The 11,975-nt window shown below is 35.6% G+C and overlaps 1 protein-coding gene across 10 annotated transcripts in view; it reads left to right on the forward strand.

The window, feature by feature from the left end:
• LOC127861034 (WD repeat-containing protein 37-like) overlaps positions 1-9,833 on the forward strand; it is a 341,361-nt gene extending 331,528 nt beyond the window's left edge. For 6 of the 10 annotated variants that reach the window (XR_008040040.1, XR_008040037.1, XR_008040038.1 and 3 more), the window contains 5 exons: positions 3,600-3,734; positions 7,087-7,211; positions 7,835-7,943; positions 8,522-8,596; positions 9,085-9,833. Coding sequence is in view for 3 of the 10 variants with exons in the window: in XM_052399398.1 (XP_052255358.1) it covers positions 1,706-1,719 (14 nt within the window). In the remaining 7 variants the exon portion in view is untranslated. Of the gene's footprint in view, positions 1-1,705; positions 3,105-3,599; positions 3,735-7,086; positions 7,212-7,834; positions 7,944-8,521; positions 8,597-9,084 lie in introns of those variants that run through there. The other 4 variants (XM_052399398.1, XM_052399396.1, XM_052399397.1 and 1 more) reach the window with 2 other exon arrangements.
• Positions 9,834-11,975: the final 2,142 nt, after the last annotated feature.

Here is an 11,975-nt window from a genome sequence, read left to right on the forward strand (position 1 = left end):
TGTATGGAAACAATGGTATATATTGTCTTATATTTGATAGGCTATATATTAGCCTCACTGAATGAAAAAAACGAGTCTAAACATAGGCTGAGCTTTGATATATTTGAGCCTCGCAGGGCAGCAAACAAGGCTAAATATAGGCTGATGTTTTATAGGCTATATTGAGCCTCACTTTGAAAACACGGCTTAATATAGGCTTATATATTTGATAGGCTATATTTGAGCCTTTCTCTATGAAAACCATGCTTAATACAGGCTGATATTTGAATGGCTTTATTTGAGCCTCGCTCTATGAAAACAAGGCCAAAATATAGGCTGATATTTGAATGGCTATACTTGAGCATTGCTCTATGAAAACAAGGCTTAATATCGGTTGATAGTTGATTGGCTATATATGAGCCTTGATCTATGAAAAAAAGGCTTAATACAGGCTGAAATTTGAAAGGCTATATTTGAGCCTCGCTCTATGAAAACAAGGCTTATTATAGGCTGATATTTAATAGGCTATATTTGAGCCTCGCTCTGTGAAAACAAGGCTAAATATAGGCTTATATCTGATAGGCTATATTTGAGCCTCGCTCTATGAAAACAAGGCTAAATATAGGTTGATGTTTGATAGGCTATATTTGAGTATCGCTCTTTGAAAACAAGGCTTAATGTAGGTTGATATTTGATAGTCTATATTTAAGCCTCGCTCTTTGAAAACACGGCTTAATATATAGAGAATATCAGGTTACTGCCGGCAAGCCTCGCCGTTATTTTATTCTAAGCCTCGTCTGATATATTACAAAACGATCAGGCAGTAACCTGTTTTTCGGTTTATCATACCACTGACACAACTCACCCCGTGTTTCAAGAAATAATGAAAAATAATCGCTACGTCCTGGAGCCGCTGAATTCGTTTATCGCTTATGAATCTTTCTAAAAATAGCATTGTTCCTCAACACGAAAAGTAGCGCCATTTAATGTAATTTAATAACGCTGTTTCTTTCTCTTTCTTCTTTAATTCTGCAACAAAACTTTAAGCAGCAATACTTTATTACACAAATGAAAGCATATATTATACATTTTAAAGGCAAAACTTGATAACCGTTGTAACAGTTCAAGGCCAGTGCAGTCGCTCACGTCTTCGCAGTGTGTCAACTCGTGTAAAGAATTGAATGATGTTTTTATTAGAATTTGGAATATATACTGCGCGTTTGGTTTACTGTGGTGGTTGTACGTAGATGTTGAGGTTCTGTACGTTAAGTACAGCTCCAAAAACATGTCATTTATTGGATTTTGGCCAAGAAACTGTGCTTGTGAAACTGCCGGGTGGGTGGGGAGAGAAATGTTCATTTCGGAAGTGTTGACAGAAGTGCATGAAACAGATGGAGTTGCAGTAGAACATGTTGCCAAAAGGTGTGAACATCATTTTTGTGTTTGTTCTGGAATTTCACTGTAATTGGTTATTGACTGTACGTTTTTGTGTCCTGTTATATGCATGATTTCGGTTGGTGCGATATTGGAATCCCCAAGTTTTTGAACAAGGTGTTTTCTACTCTAGCAGAATGATAACTTATGTTTTTTATTTTTATTAAAACCGGCCTCGATGGCCAAAGTTTTCAATATCTTGGCATTTTTTTCACCAAGTTTCTGCCGCGATTAAACAGTGATTACAAATACATTTTCCTTGTGTTTATAGATTTTTCTGCTGTGCTTTCAGGCAGTCACGTGTGAGGGAAAATACTGGACCTCTGCTCCGGAAGATAGAGTATCGGTACTTTGCTCTTTGAAGTTTCCGTCAATGCTTCCCACGATGCTACGCAATGTAACAGGCTCGTATTCATCATACTCATTCTTGCGAATGGAGAGCAAATATGTGGCAAGATATTCATCTAGATGGTCGACTGATTAATTGTGGATTGCCTTCGTTTCCCCTTTCTTGGCAAGATATTTTTGAAATGGACTGACATCTGCCAGTGTTTTTCGGATAGTGTTTTTGTTATCTTCGGCTTCAATTAATTTTTGTACATCTTCCGTTGTTATTTCTATGGCTTCTGATATGTTTTAACTGTTCTCAGTTTTTTATTTTGTTTCAGTACTAGTAAGGAATTCTAAATGACTTTTATTTAAATTGACATTTGCATTCGTGCTTTCATCAAATGGTTCATTAAACACACTCGGATTTATTCCAAACTGATTGGCAAAGTCTTCCTCAGACATAACAACTTCATCCATTAAACCGTCCCAAATAACGTCAAACTTACCTCCATCCACAAAGTCTGACATGGTAATGTTTATTTATTGTATTTATATATGTTTTTTATGTTTAAGTCCTTATTTTCAAAGGAAATGAGCTTTTAACGAGCCTTATCAAACACAATTCATGTGGCAAAATTTGCAAACTGTAGAAGACAACAAATGTAACTTTAATAATAATTTATGATTTAAAATTATTTCATTATTTAATGCTTATTACTTTGGGTTTTATTGTGAAGTGTGTCACTTTTTTATTTTTTACTATTTTTACTGCTTTTGTATTGTTAGTTTTATTTGTTTGGTCTGTTTATATTGAGTGTTGAACTTTTGACATAACCTTTGACCCTTGATGTTTGCATATGAAGGCGTGTCAAAAAAAAGTAGTCCGTTTGTTACATGACGTCATCAGCATGTACTTATTCATTCTTAATATTTGTGAAATACGTTTTTTTCTGTTTTTGTTGCTGTTTGAAGATTAAATGTAATACCTTTTGGTAACAAAATGTTTGTTTTGATAACTCTGATTCAGTTTTACAATAAAAAAAATCATTGTACTTAAGTCTTAGTAGCCTCCACACATGACTGATATATGAAGTTTCTGTTGACCGTGATATAAAAAAAGATATCAGGAAACCGGACATCAAGCAGATATCAATGTGGTGGTATAATAAAGGCTGATATTTGAAAGGCTGATATCTGAGTCTCGCTCTGGGACAACGGGGCTAAATGCATGTGCATAAAGTGTGGTCCTAGATTGGCCTGTGCAGTCCACACAGGCTAATCAGTGACGTAACTTTCCATTTACAAAAAGAAATCAAATTTAAGTGGAAAGGGTCATCTCTTATTAGCCTGTGTTGGCTGCACAGGCTTATCTGGGATGACACTTTAAACACTTTAAATAGAGTTTTCTCAGAGCGAGGCTCATTTAGTTCTAACTTTTCCATACTTTGCTGAAAATCAATCTTTTTGACACTCCATTTTTATTCCTAGTTTTCAAACAATTTATTATTCGGGTGACTTTTTTTATCAGTGCTTTGTTTTTATTTCTTCAACCTTCTTTTTGAACATGTTACGTAAATCAAGAGTTATGGATTGATGAAGAGGGTTTGAGTGATTAGGAAGATTCTTGTGATGGTTATGACGGAGATTATAGCAGTGAGCTTTGTGTTTTAGATGATGATGGTGTTAATGACAAAAATACTGTTTTCAATTTGAATTTTAATTTCTGATAAAACCTTCATTAATAATTGATATTTGTCCAATTTCGTTTAATATCCCCATCCCTATCCCCAGGCAAGCATCATGACTTTAATAATAATAATAAAAAATGATCAACATCATTTGATTGGTTATTCTAGACCAATAACAACGGCAGCCTTTGCTGAGAATGAGAAGGTGGTTTCGGGCAGTGATGATCGTACCGTGAAAGACTGGGATCTGAAGAACATGTGGTCACCCATAGCCAACATCCGTACTGACTCATCTGTGAACAGGTTAGCGTCAATTAAGCCTTTTTCAGGGAAAACTGGTCTTAATTTATGTGCGTAAAGTGTCTTTCAAGGTTAGCCTGTGCTGTCTGCATAGGCTAATCAGGGACGGCATTTTTCAGCTGTTTTGGTATGTTTTTGTTTTAACGAATTATCTTCTTAACAAACATCCAGTTTAGGCGGAAAGTTGTAGTCACAGATTAGCCTGTGTGCTAGGTGCCACCTTAGTTTGTGAAATTTGTCACTTTTATTATCTCACCTGAGCACAACGAGCTCATGGTGAGCTTTTGTGATCGCTTTTTGTCCGTCGTCCGTCGTGCGTCGTCCGTCGTCAACATTTTGCCTTGTGAACACTCTAGAGGCCACATTTATTGTCTGATCTTCATGAACTTTGGTAAGAACATTTGTCCCATTGATACCTCGACTAAGTTCGAAACTGGATCATGCTGGGTCAAAAACTAGGTCACTAGGTAAAAAAAAACAACACCTTGTGAACACTTTAGAAGTCACATTTGATGCCTAATCTTCATGTAACGTTGTCAAATGTACATTTTATCAACTTCACCGGGATTCTCCATTTCGCCACTGACACTGACATTGCATTTAAAGAGACCTTTTCACAGAGTTTGGCTTGTATTGAAGTTTGTCATTAAATACTTGAAATTGATAAATACAAACATTTCAACTTAATAGCTCAAATATAAAACAAGAATAAAATTAAAGAAAGAAAGCAAGGAATCCTCAACTGGGCTCGAACCACTGTCACTTAGAGTAAAAGCCCCACACTCACTTCGACCATCCGTGCGCACATTGTGAGTTGTTGATATAATTCATTGTATAAATCATCCTCGTTATGTAACAAAATATAGCAATAACAACAGAACTGACCAAATTATTCAATCGTTTCGCGTGTGTAATGCTCTATAATTTTCAGGTTTTTAAATCGTCAAAAAATTCATATAATGGATATTTGAGAGCATGGTCATTGTTCAGAATTATTGTGTCTTCGAAAATATATTAAAATAAAACGAAAATTTGCAAATCTGAAACATTTTTTTCGATTTTGTCAATTTTCCTTTACGTAAAACGGATCTTTTAAGTACCATATGATGAATACATCCTTCAAATACCATATGATAAATACATCCTTTCAGTAATATATAATGAATACATCATTTAAGTACCATATGATGAATACATCCTTTAAGTACCATATGATTTATACATCATTTGAATACCATATGATAACTACATCCTTTAAGTACCATATGCTGAATACATCCTTTAAATACAATAAGATGAAAACATCTTTCAAGTACAATATGATGAATACATTCTTAAAATACCATAAGATGAATTAGATTAAAATCGTGGCAGATAATGTGAATTTGAGCCTTTTTCTAGGAAAATTGGGCTAAATTCATGTGCGTAAAATGTCATTCCTCATTAGTCTGTGCAGTCCCAAACGGCTTATCAGTTTCACAACTTTTCGCTTTAATGAAATCTATCGTTTAGAGCCAGTCTCATCTTAACGAAAACCGACTTAAAGCGGAGTGTCGTCCCAGATTAGCCTGTGCAAACTGCACAGGCTAATCTTGGACGACACTTTACGCAAATGCACTAATCCCAGTTTTCCCAGAACGAGGCTCAAATAATAATGACAAATGCAGGCGATATTTGGTGTCCCAATAACTTAAGATAAACAAGATTCTTGGGTGGGATGGTTGGACAGTCTTTCAAAAATAAAATAATAAAATTAATACTTGTGTTTCTTTAAAACATGTTTAAAAAAAATTGGGGGGGGGGGGTCGGGGGTCGGGCGGGTGAGAGGGGGTATAATGTGGGGTGTGGTCACTTATTAGATGAACTTTCAAACATAAGAAACAAATGGAACAAAAATATTTTTTTTTGGGGGGGGGGGGTGGAGCGTGGGGGATGGTTTGGGTGGAGTTTATTGTGGTATGTCAAGGTCATTAAAAGGTCAAGGTCAAATTCAACTTACCAGGTGCAGTACTCTCATAATAGTAAGAAAGTATTTGAAGTTTGGAAGCAAAAGCCTTGATACTTTACAAGTATAGTGGATCTAAACACAATATTTTACCAAGAATTCAAAGTAAGTAAAACAAAAAAGGGCCATAATTCTGTCAAAATGCCAGAGTTACATAACTTTGCCTGCACAGTTTCCTTATGATAGTTAGTAAGTGTTGCAAGCATAAAAGCAATAGCTTTGATACTTAAGGAATAAAATTGACCTTAACACAAAACTTAACCAATTTTTCAATTTTCTAAGTATAAAAGGGGCCATAATTCTGTCAAAATGCCAGTCAGAGTTACATAACTTTGCCTGCACAGTCCCCTTATGATAGTTAGTAAGTTTTGCAAGTATGCAAGCAATAGCTTTGATACTTTAGGAATAAAACTGACCTAAACACAAAACCACTAGTAAGGCTTGAGTCGACTGCACAGACAGGGTGCATAAACAACGGGGTTTTCTGGGGTTTGCAAACGGGCTGGACAGAATGTAAACACACCGTTATGAACTTTATTCTTTAAATATCTCAAGTTATTGAAATACATTTACAATCATATTTCGTGTTTAAAAGACAGTTTTTCTTGCAGTTTGTGCCGATATCTTAAGGTATAAGAATAAATCGTTGATTACGTCTGAAATCTGTGACAAAATTGCACGTTGCGTGCAGCATAACCGTGCAGTACACAACGAATATTTTAACAAGAACATATGCTTATTAAGTAAAGTAATTCTGATGTATTTCAGATAGCCATAATCAGCATAAAATCTGTATTGTATGCACTAGTTGAAATTTGTTTTCATTCATTAACGTTTAATTGGGAACCCCAAAAAGTCCCGTGACCCTGCACTCTGATAGAGCTACTAACGGGAAAATATTGTCTCGGTCCAGCGAAAATAGCGCCATATAAACGTAGCAACATATTTGTGTTAAAGGTCTCATTAATAAGTCAGGGCCCATAACAACTAAGTAAGCAATGCATGCAATTCGTGTAGTAGGACTTACGAACATACAGACAAACCGACCGACGGACACAGTCAAACAGACTAACAATCGATACGCAAAATACAAGAAAGACGGAGGGACGAACGAATAGTATTAGGGATAAACACATGAGAGACATTCAAACGGACGGAAGGACATCATGTCAGACAAAAATACAACACAACACAAATACTGTCAGAGAGACGGACGAACAGGCATTAAGTTGGTAAAAACGGACACACAAACAGACAACATACTTATAGTCAGACTCAGGCATGTGTTGCCAGAGCAACATGTTTCAGAGTAAAAAGGGGGTGATACTATTATCAGTTCTATGATTTCAGGTCACATACCTGAATGCAAAACAATAAATATGGAAGATTCTAAGGATACAGTCATTGTGATTGGATGCGGCAAACTAAAGAGCTCCCAGTTCATAGAGTTGTTTAAGGGAGTAGGACCAATAAAGGTCAGTTTGCTTTTAGTTTGAAGTCGGGGATGTTCGATTTTACGCGCTGGTACGGTCGATGAATAGAAGAAGAGCGTAAGTGCGTGTGTTTGAATTTGCGTGTGGAGGGGAGGGGGGGGGTCGTTGTATTGTTAGCAGCCTAGGTACTTCCTGACCAGACGTCGCAGATGCATAAGGCATAATACCCATTTTGGCATGACGTGGGTTCAAATGTGACAGTTTGGTTTTAATTTTCATGTGTCTTTTTACGAACTTAAGTGATAATTGAACTTCACAAATCTGTTTATATTATGTTCTTTTTATTATTTAGGGAAGAAGATGTATAAGCCTGCATGAATTATAAATATGAGCCGCGTTCTGGGAAAACTGTGCTTAATACATGTGCGTCAAGTGTCTCCCCAGCTTAGGCTAATCAGCGATGACACTTTCTGCTTTTATGGATTTTTTTGTTTTCAGGCAGTCTATTATATTTGAAATTTCCTGTTGAAGCGAAAAGTGTCGTCTCTAATGAGCCTTTGCGGGATGTACAGACTAATTCGAGACAACACTGTACGCACATGCATTAAGTACCGTTTTCCCGGAGAGCGACTCATATGATTTTAAATGCACAAATCACGTTGCAGGCAGCAGACGATGGCAACACACTGGCCAGGATAAACCTGCAGTGTCAAGAGGGCACCATGACCTATCAGAACTCCGAGCTTGCCAGATAAGCCATTGCAAGCTTAAACGGTATCTTTCAGAAACGTGATTTCGTTGTTTAACAGTCAATAAATAATGATGTATGGCCTTCTGATGCATTGTTACTTTCGCATCAGAACGAACGTTGTTTATTTACCGATTAAAGCGATTGTGCGAAAAACGATTTGATGCTAAAATTATATATAATACATGCTTTATACCGGTAATTTTGTTTTGGAACTACTTTTGTCAATCTCAACTCAGAATCGGGACTTCTTTTTGAGATGTGCATATTGTATACGAGGAATTTTCAAAGAAAAATCAATCGGGAATCAAAAAAACGTATTGCATTATTTTCATCAAATTAAGGTTCTTTACAAACGCAATTTGTTGTTACGCAGTTCACGCCTATTGATGAATATCAAACTATATATTATATTGTTTCTTGTAAGCGTTGATTCAAATTGTATGTCTATTTTTTATTTGAACAGTTTAATCGTCCGCGCATAATTTTTAGCTTAATTCTTATTTACCAACTTCTTTTTTACAACAACATCATCAAAAACAACAACAGCAACAAGCACAATCATATTATGAACAGAGTATGCATACGAACAATTATGTTTAAGGAAAACTTGTGGAGGGCGAAAACATCGAAGTCGTTTCGGCCGAGCAATACTTCTGTGATAAAACCCACCGAAATGGTAAGGTATAAAGAATATCTGTTTACATGTTCAAGCATGTTTTTTCATTACCATAAGAGGATACAATGTATTTATTATCACGTGAAAATATACACCATTTGCGAAAAGACATGCGACATGTTTCGAGTATAAGCCTTTCTTTAACTGATTATCCATCTTTGGTAATGATATCAAGTTTTGATTCACACAAAAAAACGAATACGTTAGATTTTAATGGTACAATTTTGTAGCCTTTTTAACAATTTATTTATTATTTCTATGTTTCGGAAATCAAAACGCCATGGCGTCTAACAAATGTCGTCATTTGAATGCTTCGTTTCAAAAAGTTGTAGAATTACATGTTAAATTAAAACAATATTTGATAATGTAAGTTGTTTTAAAGAAACTAAAGCTAATATTAGGTGATAGTTTAGGCACCTTTTTTAAGCCCTGTTTTGCTGAAACGATGCTCATATTATTAATAAATAATACTGTTTGTTATATTTCAGACCACTGCACAGGCGCAAACGCCGCGTGGCGGATGTGGGAATACACCACTGCAAGTGGGGCCAAGACGGTCAGCCCGGTGAGGCTGGGTCAAACGGGCGGGAAGGGGAAGGGGGAAAAGGCGGGGCTGAATGTTTCAGAGGGCTTTTTGGAGGGGGTGGTCAAGTAGGGAAGAGAGATGACAGAAGGAATGGGGTAATGCTAACACCGAGCAGAGCGATAAAGGGGCGGGAAAATGGGGTACAGGAGGAAAGTGAGGTGGTTCCCGGTAAAAAGGAAACGACTGGGTAACATTGTCTGTGCAGTCAAAGCTCTTTGACGGAAGAATTGATATTTATAGACTTTGTTTAACTATGTTCTATTAGTTCAACATTTTTTTTTAATCGGAGTATCAATAGGTTATAATACAAATAATTTCTATACGCGAACATAGCATGGTTGTTTAAACGGGATGAAGTTTTTCATTTTAAGCTCCACCAACATAGTGTATTTTTGTGTGTTTTTCAAACAGTTAGTGTGTTAACTTTTGTTTTTGCGTCATGTGCAACGCACTTGTGTTCTTACTCTAAAGGAGCTTTAGGTCATGTTCTTGAATTCTAAAACGTTACATAGACCATGGGCATTCTACAGAATATGTTACGTTTATGATTATTGGTTGATTGCATGTGTATAACATTATTTTGTTCTCATTGTTATATAGTTGTTTTATCGTCATGATGAAATGAAAATAATAAATACCAAAACACGAGAATCGGTGTAATGTTCATGTCGTTTTTGTTTTAATAAACGTGATAGTGAATACATAAATTCACCGCGTGCATGTTTAACAGTTAAGAATGCCCATAAATGACATTTAAACGGAAAATAAGGAACTGATGCAAAACAAATGCTTATCAAGTGTACGTATTTGAACGAAAAGTACTTGATCCAATAAACCGCGCACGGACAAGGTATTTAACCTTTTGTCCATTTTATAACATTTGATATCGTACTTTATTTATTTTGCACAATCGATCTGGTAGAAACTGTCAGCGGTATACCTATATGCAATAGAATGGTTTTTGTAGTTAAGGTGACCTTAAAGGGATTTGTTTACAGTTTTGTAAAATATATTTAAAAAGTATAACAATTTCGTAATACAATTTATTTATTTTAGTCAAACTAGTAAGATAACACTCAATCCTAGGACAAACATATAAAAATATGAGTTCGTTTATTTATTATTCTCCATCGAAATCGAAATATAATAAAGCGTTCGTTATTGTTAAGCTAGCAAAAACATGTGTTCCCCACACATCGTTTAAACTACAATAAACATGCATAAGACTGCTAGGCCAAGTGGTAACGTGTCAGCCTTTGGTTCGAGTTGTTTCGGGTTCGCTTTGTAAGACTTGCGCGTTTATTTTCATTGTTCTTTTTATATTTGACAACAGTGTGCTTTAATAAATAGAAGTATATGACTTTTTTATGTGATGAAATTAAATAAAATGAGCCACGCTCTCGGGAAAACGGGGATGTTTCCATGTGCGTAAAGTGTCGTCCCAAATTAGCATAATTTATGCAGTCAGCACAGACTTATCAGGGCATACACTTTCCTCCTAGACTGGACATTCGTGTAGAAGAGACTGCAACGAAACATTCAACTGACGCGGAGAGGGTCGTCCCTGATAAGCTTGTACGGGCTGCACAGGCTAATCTGGGACGACAATTACCGTATATTTATTAAGGATTGTTTTCCCAGAGCGTGTTTCAGTTTTGCCGTTTTTAAAATGGCTGACAGATTATCAACATGGATAATATTTTGTTCTTCTAATTTTTTTTGCAACCTTTAATTTAATTAATATGAAAACTCATAGTCGTCATATACATATTTGTTGAAGTGCATTACGCAATATTTGCGTTTATCAGATGCAAGGCGGCCAACTGGCAAACATCTGGAAAATCCTCATATTCTATCCAATTAAAACTCAATCGGGAATTTTTACTATGCGAAATTTCTATTACGCAATTTAGTTGGCCAACACTGATGCAAATAGTTCTACAAATAAATGTCTTAATTTAAAAGAGTCATACTGCAGATTTTATGTCTAGACAATCTGTTACTAAATGATACACAAATATCAAGTACACTATTTTTTATCCATAGCTATTTTATTGCGCCTTGTTTTGCGCCTCTATAGTCCCTTAGAAAGTTACATTTAATTAAAGACCTTTCTTACTGTTTTCAAGTTTTAAAGGCTTCATTTCCAACCCTTAGAAACTGATGAGCAGCATTCAGCATAAAACTTGAACATGCTGCGAGTGACTCACAGGCTGTTCTTTTATGCTGTTTGCAATAGCCATTTTCACTTTGCTTCTAAGTGGGAAAGGGTTAATTTAAAAGAGGTATACTTCATATCTACCCTGTGTCTGTAACTCGGTACAATGTCTATAGTTCAATATATAAATATCAAATATATTCGCGATGATAACACATCTGTTTTTTCAATTTTAAAGGCCCCTGATCATCGAACTTAGTTCGACTCATTACAAAATGGAACCAGTTCTAGTCAAAGCTTTATCCATCGTAAAAAGTTTATTTAAGAATAGTTAGATTGAAGAGAATAAATACTTTCCCGAAATTTGTTTACTTACATGATATACATTAAATTACGAATATTCACCATCCATTTGTTTTGTGATGGTTTTTATATTAATGTATGGAAATTCCCATCATCAGCATAACATATCTCGTGAAAACAGGCTGTGTGGTTGATGACAATTAGCCTAAAACAATAAGCTGATTTACAAGTACAAATGATTTATCAAGTAAACCGGAACGAATTTAATCTTTTTCATGAAATGAAAAACAAGCCGAATGGTTGTTTTCTTTTTGTTTTCTTTTTGGCGGAGA

The sequence above is a fragment of the Dreissena polymorpha genome, chromosome 15, assembly GCF_020536995.1.
Source record: "Dreissena polymorpha isolate Duluth1 chromosome 15, UMN_Dpol_1.0, whole genome shotgun sequence".
NCBI lineage: Eukaryota > Metazoa > Mollusca > Bivalvia > Myida > Dreissenidae > Dreissena > Dreissena polymorpha.